At 41.0% G+C, this 20343-nt stretch overlaps 1 protein-coding gene across 1 annotated transcript in view; it reads left to right on the top strand.

Moving 5' to 3' along the window:
* The window catches only part of LOC143124117 (echinoderm microtubule-associated protein-like 6), a 77203-nt gene continuing 56860 nt past the window's right edge, over nucleotides 1-20343 (top strand). Inside the window, exon 1 of the mRNA XM_076285430.1 lies at nucleotides 1-1255. Coding sequence (XP_076141545.1) covers nucleotides 1059-1255 — 197 coding nt within the window. The 5' untranslated portion in view covers nucleotides 1-1058. The remainder of the gene's footprint in view (nucleotides 1256-20343) is intronic.

The raw sequence follows: 20343 nt of genomic DNA, 5'->3' as shown, positions 1-20343 counted from the left end.
GGAGGTAATTCTTGAAATAATATGAGAAACGCATAGATTTTTGTTGCACGAGGCTAATAGGAGCCATGCCTGGGTCTACCAAACCTAAACCTCGAACCCTGTTTCGGTAAATGTATGTTGTTGCTGTTGTCACTAGCAATTTGAACATGCTGCATTCTACGAGAACTCCATATCCTGGAATCTGTTTTTCATCCGTTTGAGATGCGGACTAAGAAACAGAGATGCGTTGACAGCAGTTACATCTGGAAGATTTTCAATTGTTTGCATCTGGACGGAAGTTAGCAACAAGAAGACTTATATTTGGGGCGGTGTCGTAGCAGGGACGGCGACTGACAACAAGAGCGAGGTGGTCCTACGACCGACAGAGTGCACTTTGCGGGATTGATTGAACGCGCAAAATCTCATATCATCGCAACCTTAAGACTCTTGGATTTCCCCAAATCAGATTTCTGAATGGTTGTCGTACGGTCTGTCGTTTTTCGAGCGTGAAACATTTTTTTTAAATAATTTTGTTCAATTATGTGTAGTTTTTTTCTGTAAAAACTGCAGAAACTATGGCTGATGGTACGACGGAGGATTAGTGCGGGGATTATATTTAGCAGTGGTGGAATCCTCTCCGACTAGTGTTCATTTGTCATTTGTTTATTCTGCACCATTGGGCTACATGCGTCTCCATTAATATACATTTCTTGTACGGTTTAAAATGTAAATAGCCCTGTGTTTATGTGGATGCCTGAAATGGTTGGTCTGTGTTTACCGTGTCAAAAGTTATTCAGCATGAAATCTTCTGGTGTAACGAACGAACGTAGCCCTATCTCGCAGTGTAAAGGATATTAAAACATACATGACTTTCGAAATGTTTCGACACAGTCCAGCAAATCCTGATGTGCACATCAGATGGATGAGCGACTAACCCTGTGGCAACATAACCAACACTGAGAGGACCGCCTGTGTCACTAAATTTGTGTGAGCAAATCACGGGCAGCGTTGATGTTCTTAAAAACAGTGACAACTACGAACTTATAAGAAACATCATCCATAAGAAGTTGTTAAATATCATGGCCGATCGGACTGCACCTCGTTGCCAACTGAGATTAGAATGGATTTACGGGTACAGAGGGCATCAATGCCGCAACAACCTGTATTACACCGCAGGCAAAGAAGTGGTGTACTTCGTAGCTGGGGTCGGCGTCGTGTACAACACCAGAGAGCACACGCAGAAGTTCTTTCTAGGGCATAATGACGATATTATCAGGTAAGTCCCTTGTTAACAGTAAACATGTATGTGTACAAGTTTAAAACACACACACACACACACACACACACACACAGTCATATGTTTACCTTAATAGCAGCGATATGAACATAACACCTAAACAGTTCACTGTATGTAGAGACAGACTAGGCTACTACTTGAATGAGTGAAATTTCTAGATTTAAGAAAACAGTGTGATATTCACTTTTCCTCCAGTTAGATCATCATCAACCCTAGCAAATGCCTTTATAAACTGCTTTAATCAGATATTACTTAATCTTAGATAATCTAAATGAATCTCATTATCAGCAATTTGACGTTTGGATTTGCCTGGCTGTCACGCCCTTTACACTACTGTCAGGAATCAGGATATGAACGGTAGACTTGCCCACACCCTGACTCCTGTCCGTCCGTTTTCGGTGTTCGGCATAAAACTCTTACTAAAACACTGGGTAGCTAAATGCATAAAGGATTGTACCTATGATGAAACTGATAAAAAGCAGGGCTGGACATTGTAGGGGCAAGGAAGGACATTTTCCCTCGCTGACTATTGCTGCAACGGAGGTTGATAAATCTCTCTCCACCCACCCCCACACACCTGTAGGTTATAAATCGATATTTAATGCACACCATTTTCAGGTGGATGGATCTAATAAATTGTCCAATATTATCTAGACAAGCAGGGTAAAATACATCAACTCAAGACAGAAACCTTCTTCTCAGATCCAGGACTTGTTGCTTCAGATACAGTCTTTCTAGAAATATATGGCCTATAACCCTGTTAAACTGTGTTCTGTTGTGTAATCTAACAATTTAGTCTGTAGTTAGGTTATCTCAAATCAAGCCAAGCATCCTCAGTCAATAGTAACACCTATCCATGAACGCGGTTGTCATGTCATAGGACTCTGGTTTGTTTTCTGCGCCCATCAACCATTGTTAGACAATTGTGAACCGTTTTAGTGTCACGATATTATGTAGGCCTGTTATCTGATCAGCATAACATGGTATTTTGTTTTGAAGTATGCTATTTAAATATGTAAAAGACACTGGCCTGTCATTGTTTAAGATCTGCAGATTTATATTTTGTCATTGCTACAACTGCTATACTGTAGGACACCATCTGCCTTCCCTGGGGGAGAAATATTCTACTTTTTACAATCAATTGTTAATGTTCCCAAATTTCATATGATTATGCCATTATAAATCGAATTCCTTATTCACAAGCAAGCTGGTCACATGGGAGTCACGACTGCTAAATTCAATAAAACAGAGACCGTTTATTGTAGTTCCGCACTTGTGGTGTAGCTGCGGTTGTTGGCGGTTGCTACTCGGGCCTGCCTGTGCTTGTCCTTTTGTGTGTAATCAGTGGCCTTAAAATCTTTCAGGTTGCGCCCTGTCAGGTTGCGCGGCTGCGCCGCTCTTTTCAAACCATCACCCTTCATCAGCGTTCCTGGCTCTGCCCCTGGCACCGACCAAACCATGGGAGCCGAAAGCCTCCTATCTAATCGGACCAGTGAAATAGCACCGCTGTTGGCGTGCGCCCACTGACGCTTTATTGCATCACGTTTCTCTTTTTCTCCTCTCAGGGTACAAATGCACAGAAAAATAATTTGCAAACTGCCTCAAAGATACTGACAGGAATATATAATCCAGCTAATGATTGCTCTTTGCTGATGGTTTTTTGCTGTGAAGTCCGTGGTTGTGTTGTGTGTCGTGGGAGGTTGTCAGTGAAAGTGAATGCTTATCCCTCAGCTGAGAGGAAACCTGGTGCACGACAGCTGATGCATTGAAATTACTATTGGGAAAGCCAAAGCACTCTTCCATTAACACTAATACCTTCAATAAAACAGAAGGGGAAGAGCAGAGGAGTTTAGAGGTGTAGAGCATTGGGGCCTTGGGCTCACTCAAGTGTAATGAGCAAAGGCTCAAGAGGAGGAGTGTTTTGAAGTATTTCACAGTGGATACTCTTTAAATATGCAGTCTGACAGACTGCATACAAAATACCCCATGTGGGGTACCATAGGTTGAGGAAGACCACTTGTCGGTTTCATCTCAATGTGTGGGATGTGCTCAGGTGTCTTTAATTATTGCATTTTCGTAACGTGTGGGAATAGTACCGGTGGCTTTGTAAACCTGTCACCTCTGTGTGTGTGTGTGTATCTCTCTCTCTCTCTCTCTCTGTGTGTGTGTGGTAGAAAGGATGAGAGCAGTAGTTCTCAGTAGGCCAATCACGTTGCATCTTGAAGAGGCTTGATGTGGGCCAGGTGCTCAGTGTGTGTGTGTGTGTGTGTGTGTGTGTGTGTGTGTGTGTGTGTATGTGGGCACGCGTTTGCCTGCGTGGTTGTGCATACAAGCACCAGCGTCTCACAAGGTCATGTTCCTTCCCAATTTAGAGCCATTGTAATTACTCCTTTTCATGTATGGGTGCTCACTCGTCTGCTCCGGATAATTGAAGTCTCCTGTCCTCGTGCTGTGACTGTCTGAAACAGGGTTTTTTTTTTTTTTTTTTTACTTATTTTTCCAAGAGGACCCACTTGAGTCCTCAGGGCTCATTCACAGTCTGCCAGCCATAATTGGGTTGCTGGTTTTTGTGTCTCATGTTACCACCTGGCTTTGCTGTGAACCAATCAGCGGGGATTAGGATTGTTGTTGTAGGGCATTAGGAGTAGGTCTTTTAGATTGCTGACATTTAAAAAAAAAAAAAAACAGTGACTTTTACATGCCCTTAAAATGTCCCTGGCACCCTTCAGTTAAGCTAAAAAATACCTGATTATGAAAAGAAATGTTCAAGTGTCATTACTATGCAATGTTTAATTAATCAAGAGTGGCTCTGTGGCAGCTACGGTATATGTCATATGATGATGTGAGAGACCCCTTTGCCTTTTATGGTGTTGGTAGGTGATTTCAAGTGGAGTGCTACAAAATCTCGAGGTGTGCTCAAAATCTTGTCAGGCTGCTCACATCTGAAATAATGGATGCACTTCACTTCCACAGGATGCTTGTTTCCATGTTTAATTTTTAAACTGTCAGTCAAGTTAAGACTGCAATTAGATACAGAATACCAGCTTACAGTACACATGCAATGTTGTGCCTCACATTCAGCCGTCTGTCTCACTGAGCTTGGGAACAGCCAGTTTTGATAGCAATGGTGATTTTCATGTTTTTGAAAAAGGGAACAGAGACATAGCATTTGAGGGATTACCATACACAATTATCTGAGGTAACAGAAGCATGGTATTCAGGAATGTAGTGGAGGCTAAATGCAATTAAACAGTTTATCCACCTCTGAGATTTCCGAAATGGAGTTTATCCACCTCTTATTAGAGTTCATCCACCTCTCATCCACTGGTACTGTTATAAACATTGGACAATAATCTCCACCATCATGTTCTGAATGCCTTTTTAAAAATCTGATACTGCATGGCACAGTCCACCGTGATTACAGAATTCATAGTTTACCCACCTTATTTTACCACTACACTTCTGATGGTATTGAAAGGATTATCATATATAATCATGTGTGTAGTATTTGATGGATGTTAATATTTGGTGTATTTGTGTGATGCTTCAAAGCTGAATGAATGAATGAATGAATCAGACCACTATTTTAAAGATATTTGCCAAGCAAATGTTAGGGGGGCATTTGCAGACTTGACCCAGCATCTCTCCCCTATGTGCGCCCAGTGAGTACAGTAACTAATCAACTCAGATCTGATGGAACGGTTCAAAGATGACCTTATTTCACACAGCAATCTCACAGCAAGCATGTGATAAATGCATTGCAAGGCAGATTTCTATCTCTCTCCCTTTACAATACTAAATATGGCATGTCTCTAAAGTAGTAGTTATATGTTAGAGACTCTGGTGAAGTAATACTGTATAGCTGAGACAGACGGCCATATTGTGAGGTGTGTCATTAGACCCTCCCATCTCTGCTGTCCAGGGATGGCCCAAATTTATGTCGTCATTCATAAACCGGTGCAGAATACCTCCCCATGATAAGATTTTGTCATCTTGCAATATAAATTGGATCAGTGCAATGACAGAAAGTATGCATGTTCATACTGTTTTTATGCAATGACAGTGTGTATGACTGTGTGTGTTTATGTATGCTGCTACTGCTATTTTATATGTTTCTATTTATTCTTTTTTAAATGATATTTTTATAGACTCATGAATGATGCACTGATGGGAAAGCACTTTAAATTTCGTTGCACCTGTGACAATGACAATGAAGACCTATTCTATAAATGGTATAGATGATGACGAGCACATGTGCTGTGATGTTGGCAGCTCATATGTAGAATGAAAACAAAGATGACTGAATGCGGAGTTCAAACTGTAGATGACAGTGTAAAGTTCATTGCTGATGGCTCTCTAGACTGTAAGCTGATGTAACTTGTGGCTGAGGAAACTGGTGAATAGTACTATTTTAAAATCGTCATTTATATCGTTATCGCCAGAATTATCATGACATATTGTGATGTGGTTTTAAGGCATATCGCCCATCCCTACCGCTGGCCTGGTTGCACCGCAAGGCAGATTTCTATCTCTCTCCTTTTACAATACTAAATGTGGTATGTCTGTAAAGTGGTGGTTATATGTTAGAGACTCTAGTAAAGTGTGTGTGTGTGTGTGTATGGCTGAGACAGACGGCCATACTGTGAGGTGAGTGATTAGACCCATATCTCTGCTGGCCTGGTTGCTCTGTCCGCCTGGCACCTTTTCCCCAAAGCTTCCTTTGTTCCTGTTCTGTCCTTGCGCACCCGTCCCTCAGTATTTGTCCTGCATTGGTTGCCCCACTTCCTGCAGTGCTAGAGGGTAGATCCTGGTTCCGGATGCATCCGTCAGTGGAAAGGATTTGTGCATTTGGGGGGGCACTTGAAGGACAGTGAAATGTTCTTCAAGAAGAAAAAGGTCAAGAGTAGTTTAGATGATTTCAAACTATGTTTGCTGTTTGTTCCCACTTCCCAAATTTACGTAATCCATGCAGCTGCCTCTTTGCCCACTGAGGAAATCTAGCTCATCTCTAACTTTTCTGAGAAGTGATGCTCTTCTGCCTGTGTTTGTTAATTGGCTTGGCACGTCGCATCGAGTTATCTGCGACAGCAGAGTTCAGTCTGTAGGGGATCGAGTTCAGAGAGAGAACGTTTCACCAAAAAAAACCTCACTCTTCTGTGTGAGGCAAGACTCCAGTGCATAAGTAAGTGAGTGAGTGAGTGAGTGAGACAGAGAGCAAGACAGAGAGAGAGAAGATAAAGTGAGGGCCTGTTGTGTTTGTGTGTGTGTGTTAGTGTTAATTTCGTCAGACGAGACGAGAGGAAATATGTTCGTCAACAACCTTTTTTTTCATGACTAAGACGAGACGATGACGAGACGGCAGTAATGTCCTGAAACACTGACTAAGACTATCTTAAGAGGCATTATTGTTGACCAAAAAAGACGAGACTAAAATGTTTTGCATGCAATATAAACAAAGATAAAATCTCTCTTCATTTTCGTCTACAAAATGAGAAGACAGAATATCTAGCTGTTACGTTTTCAAAATATTCCGAATGAGTTCATACGCAACAGCTTTCCTGTAGGCTAGTCTACGTGCTGTTGCTGCAACCCTGTGGCTGCAACACGAAACTACATGGAACAAGAACACTGGAGATTTCTGCCAGAGTTAGCAAGCTAACTACCTAAGCTTTATGCCACAATGCTACATACCCAGAAGTTGAAGCTTCTCTCATACAAATTAACATCCCCCAGAATGTCCATACGAAAATGTTCATCATGTAATGTCAACTATTTAACTAGTTAGACTGATGATGCAAAGTTTGCTAGCAAGTAAGCTAATATGGAAAGTTCGCTAGCAAGTTAGCTATGGCTAAGATGGAGAGTCTGTTTGGGGAATGTGTTGTGTTTGGGCGCATATATCGCCATCTAGCGAGACGGAGTAAAACATTAATACGTTGGCCTATGACAGTGTTTCTCAAACTTTTTCAGTTTCAGGACCACTTAACTAACCCTAGCTAAAAAAAAATAAAAGATTAGACCTACTTCAACAGTAGCCTATAATTAGTCTACACAATAGGCCTACTCACTGAACCACCTTGCTTATTGTCTTTGCACTTTGCTTATTGTGTGGATTCATACTGTATGATTTAAACTGGCATATCTTACATAGACAGTGTTGCAGAACTGTTTTTACATACAAGTTAGTTCAATATTGCAAACAACTCATCTATATTATATTTTACCATGTCTGCTCGCGGACTACTTGGGATAGCTTGCGGACCACCAGTGATCCCCGGACCACACTTTGAGAAACACTGGTCTACGAATATGACAGTGGTCCAGTCAAATCTTTTACTGTCTATGGTCAAATCCCAGCCGAGCTATAACTGTAGCTCGACTTACCTGTGCATGTACACATACTGACTGACAAAAAATCAGAATGAGTAATTATAACAGACGAGTAGCCCTGTGGACACACAATATTGTTGGAAAATTGAGATGTGGGAAACACTATTTGACTCAAATGGTAATCAGAAATAATTTGTTATAAAAAAAAAGACTAAAATGTGTTGACTAAAACTGACTAAGACTAAGATACCTTTAGTTTTCTTTTGACTAAAACTAGACTAAAATGACGAGACTTTTAGTCGACTAAAACTTGACTAACAAAAATTATATTTGAATGACTAAATATGACAAAGACTAAAAAGGAAATTTCGTCACAAGACTAAGACTAAGACTAAATTAAAAATAGGTGACAAAATTAACACTAGTGTGTGTGTGTATGTGTGTGTGTCAGAGAGTGTGTGAGAGAGAGTGTGTGTGTGTGTTTGTCAGAGAAAGTTAGAGAGAGAAAGAGAGAGAGAGTGTGTTTGTGTGAAGGGAGATGTGTCAGGGTGTTTTTTTGCCCGTCCATATTAATCAGGGCTAATGACTGAATCAGAGGCAGGCTTCACTGGCTCTCAGCTGGGGCCATTAGCACCAGGGACAGCTCTAAGTGCTCAGGATTTCATGGATCTGAGAAGGACGGACGAAGCCGTGACCTTTCACAGAGCTCCTCACAGACAAAAAAAAAGTACAGTGCACAGTGCAAGGGAGAGAGGTCACTAGTGGTTTTTGCATTCGCAAGCCCATTGCATTTGCTTTTTTTCCAGTCCAACCTAAATATAGCTTGGAGCTGTATTTAACAGAGTTGAAGTAGACTATGGCAGCTCTGTTTGATCAGCAACTTTCGTGCCCAGCCATATGCTAAATCATTCCTGTCAGACTGCCTCAGACAGCCGATTGGATGATAAACAAGGAGGCCTTGTTCAGCATGTATTTAAAGTAATGCACAGTATGCAGTCAGCAACACCCATGCTAACCTGCCAATAATGAGACCAACTAGTCTTCGATCAACCACACGGTGAATTCTTGTCAGAGGGTTTATTGAAGGTTGATATCCTCAGTGACAGGTAGCTGTTGTGTTACATTATAGGCAAATGCAGCTATACACACCATGGCAACCTTTAACCAAAACACTACTCACAGCTGAATTGTTGCTAACAGTTACTGATGCCCTTAGCAGCATGTGATAACATAACAAAAGTATGTTGAACTGATTTCCGAGGGAGGTTCATTAAATGCTGAAAACCTTCTTTAGAAAAAGGAAATGTATGATGACTTGTTCATGGAAAAATATATTACTTTTATAGACAATGATGAAAAAAGTGTATTTCATCTTACAGTTCTTGGAATGACATGTGCAAATATGTGGTAGTATCAAAGCAGTAAATTGATATTGAATAGCAGGGACAATGGAGGAAGGAGGCTTACAGAAGTAGATTTGTCAGTGTCATGTGTTCCAGTGGGTGTGAATTCTGGAGGTAGCAGATAGTTATACCTTGCCAACTGTTTTGGGCAGTAGTAGACGTAGTATAAGACAGAATTCTGCATCTCACTGCCATAACGCAAAACAATATAGATGTCTTTTTGTTTGAGATTTGACGTGACTCTGGGATCTTTATCCTACTCTACACTCTTTAAAGAAAACACTGTATTGCTTGTCCCTCTCGTTTTATCTCCTGCTGGTAGACCCAGGATTGTTGTGCTCACATAAATTATATTTGCATCCTACTGCCCAACCTAAAATGTGTCTATGGATATATTTGTGGTGTGGGATTAATTGGTCAACATGGGTGTCTTTTGAAAACATCAAACCAAATTTGCACGATCCTCCTTGAACGTTGGGTTGTGTTGAGTTATGTGCCGATTTTAGCAGCTGATGATTTGATACCCCTCCCTTGCTCAGGACCAATGTGAAATACTAATGTTTCTTTGGGAAACGATTAAACCTTAAACCTCACCTGGATCAGCGCATGACTCAGTCAGATTATCATGGTTTGTTAAATCAACACAGGCTGTGGTGGAAGCCTTGCCATTCACAAGTCCTGCTTAGCAGCTTAGTCCCAGTGGGAGGGTGTGTGTGGGTGTGTGTGTGTGTGTGTTTTTATGTGTGTCTCAGAGCACGCTCTGGCTGACGGCATGTGGCGTGTTCTGCTGCTGAGTGCCCAGTAGCACACGGGGGGGTCGGGGTGCTGGCGGGGGGGGCGGCTGGCGTGGTGCGGTGGTGGCATGGCCCGGGGGGATCAGTGCCCTGGGGCCATGGCAGAGGCCTGGCCACGGGCAGACACAGCTTCATCACCAGCCCCCGATCTCTTATTCTCTCCTTCTTTCTTTCTCCCTCTCTCTTTCTACCTCTCTCTCTTTCTCTCTCTCTTTCTCACTGCCTGTTCCTCTGTCATGTCCATGTCTCTGTTTCTGTCTGTTTCTTTCTCCCTTTTCCCTCTCAATCTCTCTCTCTTTCTCATTGCCTGTTCCTCAGCCTTTCTCACATTCTCTCTCTCTCTCTCTTTCTCTCTTTCTCTCTCTCGGCTCTCGGAGGGACTGCTGTGATTAGCAAGTGAAGAAAAAAGGAAACAGCTCTTCCTCTTCCTCTTTCTCCAGTCCTTTCTCAATGCTCTCTCTCGAGTGAGTGAAAGGAAAAAGCTGGAGGACGATGAAATAGAGGGAGAGCAGCTTCACAGAAGAGAACTTCTGACGGCAAATTTGAGGTCTAAGCCGCATAATCAGCATTTTAACATAAAATAGCGATTATTTTTGCTTATTTTTCCCTAAATTGTGTTGATTTCAAAAGTAATCACTAAAACCAAATAAAAGTGTTCTCTAAATACATGTTTGAGCATTAAAGAAGCCATACTAGTTTATTAACATATTTAATGGGAACATGATTACAGTTAACATGTAATAAACTCGGAAATTCTAATCAAAACACAACCATATTTCTATTGCTAACATAGTGAGTCACTCGTGGTGGATGCATTTCATCACAATAACAAATTGCACAGATAACCTTCAACTCAGAATATATCCTACAGTACATATGAACTTAGATAGCGGGAATAAGCCTAATGCAGAACTGCATCTACCGTCAGCAACAACCGACAAGTAAAAAACATTTTACTTATAGTAACACTGGATTTGGTATGTGTGCTTGCCTCCATACTAGAGCTTGATAATGTGCTCTTCTAATATGCCATTGAGCAGCATCACTTGTTGGTGGTAGAGCCTCGACATCTAGAAAGCAGAATGGCTCTGGCATAGTGTTGTCACAATACCAAAATTATGACTTGATACAATACCTGCCGTACGGTGTTCATTTTAGGACATCCTCAGACTCAGGTGTCAGACTCAGAAAAACATTGGTCATCTTCAGACAAAACAGCCTCAGCGTCAGAAAACCTCTGTCATCTTCAGACAAAACTGCATCAGCGTCAGAAAAACCTCTGTCATCTTCAGACAAAACTGCCTCAGCGTCAGAAAAACCTCTGTCATCTTCAGACAAAACTGCCTCAGCGTCAGAAAAACCAGACTCAGGTGTCAGACTCAGAAAAACATCTGTCATTTTCAGACAAAACTGCCTCAGCTTCAGAAAAACTTCTGTCATCTTCAGACAAAACTGCCTCAGCGTAAGAAAAACCTCTGTCATCCTCAGATAAAACTGCTTCAAACCAAACTGCCTCAGAAAAAGTGGAGTCAGGTCTCAGAAAAAACGCTGTCAGAAAAAGTGGAGTCAGGTCTCAGAAAATCAGGTCTCAGAGTCCGACGAAAAAGTCTCAAATGAAAAGTTATTGTGGGGACAGAAGAAGACGACGGATACAGAACGGTGAGTTTAATATTATGCTTAATAGTTATTCTGTCACTGGCAGGGTAGGAATTTCACGGAGGCCACGACGGCCGTGATAGCCCCTTGCGTTGGCCGTGAAGCCCCTTTGAAAATCATAGGTTTACAGGCCACGGTGGCCTTGGTGCCCCCTTCTTTCAATATTCTGCTTTGTGTCCTACTAATAGCGATTTTTATTTAGCCTGCGGCCTGTCAAAATAATCTTAGCATTCACAGCGCAAATTAATTTAGTCTTTTACGCAGTGGAGAAAGCAAGAAAGTGCGTCCAAATTCACCCATTCTTCTCAGTTGAACTACTCGCGAAGTAGCCTATTCATCACACAGACATCACAAGTGATGTCACATGAAAGAGCTTTTTCTCAGCTTTTAAACGATGTTAGCCGATAATTGCTGTGTTGAACGGTTCGCGAGAAAAGTAAATAATATAATTCAATTTAATCATACATTCTACTGAAGGTTTTGCGTCCATGATCTCCTTACCCATTCATCTTGGTGGAATACTTTACGAACCCTTCTTTTAACACATGACAAATCATATACCAGAATAAACAGGAGACCTTATCGAACACAAAGGTAAAGCAGTCCCCTGTACAGTTAGCCGTTCCAGAGTAATCCAGTTTTGAATTTGCAGTAAATTTCGACATGCATTGATGTCTCCAAATTTGGGCTTTAAGTTTTACAATGTGTTCAAATTGTTCCACATGATTTCATAACGGGCCAAATACAAAATAAATGTTACAAATATCGCCTAGATATTGGTAAATCAGAGGACAGCTGACTAAGAGTTTGTGAAAGTAGCCTGATCACAAAATGCTAAGCATGCATCTAGGCTATTTGAGTTTCTTAAAGATGGCTTAAATTTAAATGGTTCAATACATGATTTCATAGCAGGCCAAATATCAAATAAATGTTATAGCCTAGATATCTGTTTTTATTAAATGATCAGATGATTTACAGTTATATATATGTAATATGTCATGTTTCATGTTTTTGTAATGTTTCATACAATGATGCAGGTCTACTGCAGTGAATAGGCTAAATACAACTTTGATCATTTTTATAGCCTACTACTGTATAGTTAACTTTGGCCTTGGTGCCCATGTGGCCTTTGTGCCCCCCACCAAATATGCCCAACTGAAGGCCAAGTGGCCTTGCCCCCAGAATGGTGAAATTCCAAGCCTGGTCACTGGCATGTTATATTTGGTGCTTGGTTAGATGTAGAAATTATAAGTAAAGGTAGAAAGTGATCCAATGGTATACACATTGTAGGAAATCCATGGATGTAACTTAGCTAACCTCACTTCGCTAGTTACATTAGCAGCTGCTGTAAGGCACATACCGGAGTAAGCTACGTACTACATACAGCAAAATAATTTGTTTTTCGTAGGATTACGGTACATTCAATGAGCTAGGGAAAAGTGGGTTAAACATTTTTCCACCACGAAAGTCCAGAATGACACCTGGACCATTATTTCTTACTTTTGCTAACCGTTTCTCAGTTGTACACTACCTACCAGTAAGAAACCTGCATCATTATCATCACATCATTATTCCCAAACCCCCATAAAGACAAATGTGCTATGTCATGATGTAATACCATATAATACCATTATGATAATACATGAAATAGCAGGTACCAACAACAAGGCACATTTCTCTAAATAAGTTAAGATAACATCTCATATCAAATGAATTCAACAACGCTGCAGTTATTGTCCCCTGGGGATTACATTTCAAGTACCTGTCTATCTTTATGTCTGTCTATTATTGTTGTGCAATGACAATGCTAACGTTTTATAATGGTATTGTATGGTATTACATCATGGCATAGCACATTTAATACTTAATACTTTTCTGAGACCTGATTTTCTGAGACCTGACTCCACTTTTTCTGACAGCGTTTTTTCTGAGACCTGACTCAGTTTGGTTTGAAGCAGTTTTATCTGAGGATGACAGAGGTTTTTCTTACGCTGAGGCAGTTTTGCCTGAAGATGACAGAAGTTTTTCTGAAGCTGAGACAGTTTTGTCTGAAAATGACAGATGTTTTTCTGAGTCTGACACCTGAGTCTGGTTTTTCTGATGCTGAGGCAGTTTTGTCTGAAGATGACCGATGTTTTTCTGAGTCTGACACCTGAGTCTGAGTATGTCCTAAAATGAACACCGTACTGCCATAAATATCTTGATACTCGATACTAAAACGATATCCAAATCCTAAAATATCTGGAAAAGAAAGGACGCAGGCCTCCTCCAAGTGTATTGAGTCATTTGTGTTGAATTTAGTGCACTTTTGGTCAATTCTGGGTTTTAACCTTCTAACTTCCTACATAATTAATATTTTTGTAGTCAGTAAAATAGTAGTTTGTGTGTGATTAAGTCATTTATTGTTTGTTATAGCTCATTTATATTGTGTGATGTTTTGGCAATAAATTACCTTTAAATAGCCAAAGTAGGCTAGATCAAGGTCAGTGTTACTGCATGCAAATCACTTAATGCTATGCAGAAGAGCCTAATCTTTAGGCCATCTGATGTAGGCTACCCTAGTCCTTCCTGTGTTTTTAGGATTTCTTTGACAGTTGTAAAGGGAAAAAAGTAAAGATAGTCTTCTTTGCTCCCAGTGTAATTTAATAAGTACGTTTCAACCACTCTTTGGGTCTTAAAGAAGCCCTATGCAAGTCTGGTTATTCCTTCGCTGTTTCTGGGTTTTCGCCTGATTTGGGCTCGCATTTTTCACGACATAGCTCCCCCTGCAGCTTCGGTAGCAAGTGACTGCTACGCTAAACCCACACTAGCTAACGAGCTAGCCATCAAGAAACCAAGCTAAACACATACAGGGTTCACAATAAAACGGTCGAGCAAACACATTGTTCAAGAGACTATCAAACCACATTACAAAAACTAAGTTCACCCAAGGGTAGGCTACCGTATTTTCCGGACTATAAGTCGCACCAGAGTATAAGTCGCACCAGTCAAAAAATGTGTCATGAAGAGGAAAAAAACATATATATAAATATATATGTGTTGCACCTGAGTCGCAGGACCAGCCAAACTATGAAAAAAAGTGCGACTTATAGTCCGGAAAATACGGTACTTACAATTTCAACAGCAACAAAGCCAAGTCGGAGTCCGTTTTGCAGTCTTCTTAGAAACTACAATCTGACTACATTTTCGAGGCCTTCCGCCGAGGCACATCCGGATGTCTTCGGTTCGGGACCAGAAAGTTGCATATTCGGTTTTTCCGTGGAGAAGCACTAGGGGGAGACGAAGCACCCACCAAACGACCCAAAAAGTGTTGTAGAACCATCAGAACGACTCTCAACCTGCATAATTAAGGTCATTTTTGCTAAAATTGTTGCATAGGGCTTCTTTAATCAGATAGGCCTACACCATTATTACATTACATTTGGCTGACACATTTTTAACCAAAGCGACTAACAACATGGTAACAGTTAAGTTTTAAAGCAATTCTATCAACAATTTTAGGACAATTTAAAAACGGTAGAGTACAGTAAGAATAAGTGAATCAGTGAGTGCTGTTTTTAAACAGTTGAGTGTCAGTTCAAGACAGGTGGTAAGTGCTAGGATCAGCAAGACTTGTTGTAAGTGGTGCTATGAGAGGAGATGTTCTCTAAAGAGCTTCAGGAGTTTTTTGAAAATGGAGAGGGATGACCCTGCCCTAGTGTGTTCCACCAACGAGGAACAACAGATGAGAAAAGTTTGGATTGGCCTGAGCGTATCTGTTGCAGTATCTGTGTGCATTCCTACTGTACATTAGGTCTATTTATTTGATAGTCAACATAATTTGCTACCACATAACAAATACCAAATAACAATACAAAAGTTTCTTACAAACTTTTCTGCATACTTCTTAAATGTGCTGCAGTCAGATGGGTGTCCTAAAGACATAACTAGATCTTAAGCATCTATTATCAGTGTTGAATGAGCAGTTTTTGCAGTGATCAATAACTGGACATTCCACATTGCTAGACAGCACTTGAGTGAGGATAGACTTATTTCCACTTCACAAATAACCATCGCTATCTGCAATAGCTATAGTACATTGATCAGTTAGCTGAGGATTTTTCCTAGGTCCACTTCCCTTTCAGCGTCATATGCAGTAATGATGCACTGGAGAATGTTTCTTTTTGTTGCACTATAAAGGATATCTTGTCTAAATTTTTTGCAAATAATGCAATCTCCATAGCACTCTTCAGCAACCCTCAAACATGCACACTCTTCAATTTTTTTGCATGGCTGGAATTTGAATGATAGGAAAGAGCACCAGTGAGATGTTTTAACTAGGCAAGCACAGCCTTTACAGTAAAAAAAAATACAGTGTAAATCCTCTTTAAAGACTGACATAATAGTTAGTGACAAAGTACTTTCTACAGAAAAATGAGCAGTCACCTACTATTCTATCAATTTATTATCAAGGAATCTATTTTGCTTCTAAACGTCATACTGAATTTTAGCTATTATTTCAATTTATATTTTAATTTTAGCTTATTTTCATTTCCTACTTGAGGGTCATTTGGGTAATTCCTGTCCTGTAACATATCTGATACATAAAGAGTATATTAATGCCTTATTTTTTGCAATTCCTATGACATCTGATGGCAAAACCAAAAAGTATGTGAATTATGCTAATTACCAAGCTTAAAACTCAAAATTGAGCTTGGTAAACAAAATATTTTAATTCAGCACCCTCAAATTGTGTGAAATAGCCCCTTTACCGACTTTTCCTCAAATTTGCCAACAGGATTTTTTCTGAACGTTTGTTAGCTATCTGCTCTCCCTCTAAAGGGGCTTTTTTTGTGAATTGAAGCTATATGGAGTCGAATACCTGATAGCAGAGTCTAATGGCCCAGTGTGATTACTCAATCGTAGGGACATCTTCGTTATTTTATTGCATAATTCACATAATTTAACCCCCCCCCCCCCCCCCATTGTTCATATAATTGAAGTTTTTACATTGTAAGAAATAGGATTGATTATAGTTTTGCCTCTCCGTAATGGCAAGTTGACTGACAGCGTAATAATTACTTAACCAGCATGCATTAATTTCTGTGTCCTGCTGCTGCCGGCGCCTCTGTGCCTCTCTGGGTACGGCATGAAGTTAGTCAGATTTAGGGCTCAAAAGATTCGGCATCTGGGTCCCTGACGCAGTGCCCTTTTACCCTTAAGTAATGCACGCCCCAATTTCCTTTCTGTCACACTTTAATGCAGTTTCTACGTGTTCGCATTTCGCATCATGTTTCCTCACCAGTTTCTTAAGTTATTTTTATTCATTGCAGTGTGTTTGTGTGTGTGTGTGTGTGTGTGTGTGTGTGTGTGTGTGTGTGTGTGTCTCTCTCTCTCTCTCTCTCTCTCTCTCTCTCTCTCTCTGTGTGTGTGTGTGTGTGTGTGTGCAGCAGAAGGGTAACCCCAGTGGTGTTTGGGTGAGATGCTGCTTATGAGATGCACATGCTAGTCTGAGCAGCCTATTGTGATGTCCCGCGTGCAGGAGTCTCACTTGCAATAGAAAGGGGGAGCATAAATATTTAGCTGAGGCTCAGATTTTTTTTTCCACAACAACAAAGGCATCACTGAATTATACATTATAATTCATGTGCTCTTTTTGGAGCATTGAATGCATCAAAGGCACTAATCCTGCCTCTATCACTTTTGAGAATCGGTGATATAGGCGTCCGTATTTACAGTGGGAACTGAGTAAGCCCCTGTGCATCCCTGTTTTTTCAGAGATGGAATCTCCTTTGCAGGAACCTCAAATGATACAGGCACTATTGTTATCCTACACACACACACACACACACACACACACACACACACACACACACACACACACATACTTTGATGATTTGTCTCTTGGTGTGAATTTAAAATCCAGAGAATTTGAGCGCAGAAACAACAGTAATTGGCACATCACAGCATGGCACATCTACGCACATAGCACCTTTCACTGTAACAATGTGAAGGTGGTAGGAAGCACTGCTACATTGTCTTGTGATGTGAATTGCCATTCGTATTCTTCTCCTGCTTTTTTAAATGGGTTGATTTCATTTCTGAAACAGCTCAGTGTGACTCAGTCCTTAGATATTCCTTCAACATTTGGACATGAAAGGGCAGCCCAACTACCCTCTGCCATCTGAGTCACATTCGTTTTGGGAAAGAAAGGGAAAGGTCCTGGGATGTGATATTTGGACCACATTTGTACCACTCAGTGATCATTTCCGTATGAGAGCTGTCATAATCTCAGTAACTGTTGTCGCAATGTTTTCTGACAATCTTTTCCACTGATATCATTTTGTAGCGGCTCTCCTCTAATTTGAACTGGTGTGGAGGCGACAAATTGGCGTGTTCTATTATTCATCAAACAATTTAAAATGTTCAGAGGATCGGAGCTCATTACAGATTAACAGAAGCTGTTTAAAGTTTAAAAGATATTCAACTGTGGACAGACAGAGCCAAATTGATGGCCTTTTGATCCCCCCACTCCTGTTTTAAGATCCCCATCAAGACCAATTAGGATGGTTGTTTCATCACTTAAATGTGTGTGTGTGTGTGTGTGTTGGGGGGTCACATGTGCATTATGTGAATAAGGGAACGTGTCTGAGTCTGTGCATGTGCACATCTATGTGTGTTTGTCTATGTGTGTACATGTGTGTTTGTTTGTATATTCCGTAGTGTTACTTTGTATGTGCAAATGTGCACATCTCTCTCTCTGTGTTTGTGTGTGTGTGCAGGGCCTAAATTTCCCTGCGGGATTGCGGGTATTGCGCATAATTTGTTCAAGTCCCGCAACTCTAGCCATCATAATGCGAGAAATTCCCGCATACACTTTTACAGCCTGTCTGATGACGTTACATTAATCTAATCATGAAGTGGCGTGAATGCGGTGCTATTAACCGGACGGATCAACTACCGAGTTGAATTGAACATAGCCTCATGTAGACGCAGACACACGCACACACACACGCAGAGAGAGAGAGAGAACCACTTTGCGCTTACGCAAATAGGCTACTTAGCCATGGCAAACTTTTACATCTGGAGAGAGCTCCTTGGTAATATGCTAGCTCAGGTCACGTCTGCCAGTAGGCTAATGCTCACTAAAATCATTAGTGAACATTGCAAAACACTTGATCCCAGAAAGATTGTCTTCGACTTATTAGTTTTTTGAACATTTATTTTATCTAATGACATAGAAAACATAATGAATTGCATCCATATATCCATGCACTATACACACCTTTTATTCACTAGCCTAAAACCGCCAGGATGAAGGCTAATTATTCTCACGTATTTCTTAAAGTGACAGGCACAATTACACCTACACATCACCAATGTGCACTCAATTAGACCTACACACCACATTAAAGATATGCCTAAATGTAATATGTTTAGCTACTAGTAATTACTAGTAAAATACTATACATTATTAACTAAATATACTCTTTATGAATTTAAAAATATATGAAATAGAAACATATCACATAGGCCATAATTTTCAGTGTGTGTTTGTGTGATGAGAGAGTCAAGCAGAATCTAGGATGGCCCCAAATTGTGTAAATCCCCCCTATATGAATAACCTAAGGGGGGAATTCCCCCCCATTATGAAAAATGAATTTTAAGCCCTGGTGTGTGTGCTACTGTATTTTTTTGTTCATCTGTGCAATGTGTTTGTGTGTGTGTTTATTTACTTTTACATGTGTGCTGTGCAGGCAGAAGCCGCATAGATAGAGGCCTTTAAAACAAACAAGGCACCATGCAGCGTCTCCTCCTCCTGGTCTGGCTGCTGCCCCCCCCCCCCCCCCCCCCTCTCCGAGCGGCTTGGCTCGGCTGGTTTTATGAATTGGGTTACTGCTCTACACCGTGGAAGCTACCTTGCTCCGTGTGGCCTCTCGGCGCTATTAATAGCTGCGCCTGGCCTGCACTGATTCAGTGTGCTGGCTAAGAATAGACGCAGGTTGTATTGCTGCCGTGTGTTAGTGGAGCAGATGGCGCTAGCCCACTAGGACTCTGGCCTCCAGGAATCAGAAAGGAATTCACCCTTGTTACAAGAGGGTGGCTGAACAACGTGCTCACCGGAGGGCAGCGAGAGAGCAGGTTATTACCAGGGATTAGGCAGGATGAGTGTTTTAGGGAGAGAAGTGGAGGAGGTGGCCAGGGGTTGTGCAGAGGATGAGGAGGATGGTGATGAGGAAGAGGAGGAGGAGGATGACGATGATGGTGGTGATGGTGATGACTACAATGATGAGAATAATGATGATGATGATGATTTTGGTGGTGGGGGAGGTGATGGTGGTGATGATGAGAATGATGATGATTTTTGGTGGTGGTGATGATGATGATGATGGTGGTGATGATGATTACAGTGACAGTCTGATGAGAATGATGATCATGATGAAGATGATGGCGACGAATGTGGTGATGATGATGGTGATGATGAGAATGATGATGATTTTGGTGATGGTGATGACGATGATGGTGATGATGATGATGATTACAGTGACAGTCTGATGAGAATGATGATCATGATGAAGATGATGATGATAATGATTATGATGACGAATGTGTTGATGATGATGGTGATGGCGGTAATGATGGTGATGATGATGAGGCGGAAGAGAAAGAGGATGGTGGAGGTGTGGTACATGTAGGAGGAAGCAGAGTTTAGGTCAGTGTCTGGAGACACAATGTGTGTTTTATTGGCCTTGACTGGTAAAATAACAAGTTGCAGACCAGGATGGCAGGTTTGTTTATGAACACAAGACACTGCCTGAATTATTGCCTCTAAATGTCAGCATTATATGAAGAGTGTAAGGAGTGATGAGTCAAGGCCACTGTTGTCTTAGCAGTGGAACATTTA

This window comes from Alosa pseudoharengus, unplaced genomic scaffold (genome assembly GCF_046254945.1).
Source record: "Alosa pseudoharengus isolate Yale_2024_CS ecotype anadromous, Long Island Sound unplaced genomic scaffold, YU_APseudo_1.1 YU_APseudo_1.1_scf_15, whole genome shotgun sequence".
In the NCBI taxonomy this organism is placed as follows: Eukaryota; Metazoa; Chordata; class Actinopteri; order Clupeiformes; family Clupeidae; genus Alosa; species Alosa pseudoharengus.
Note: the sequence above shows the minus strand (reverse complement) of the source record. Positions and strands in the feature narration are given on the sequence as shown.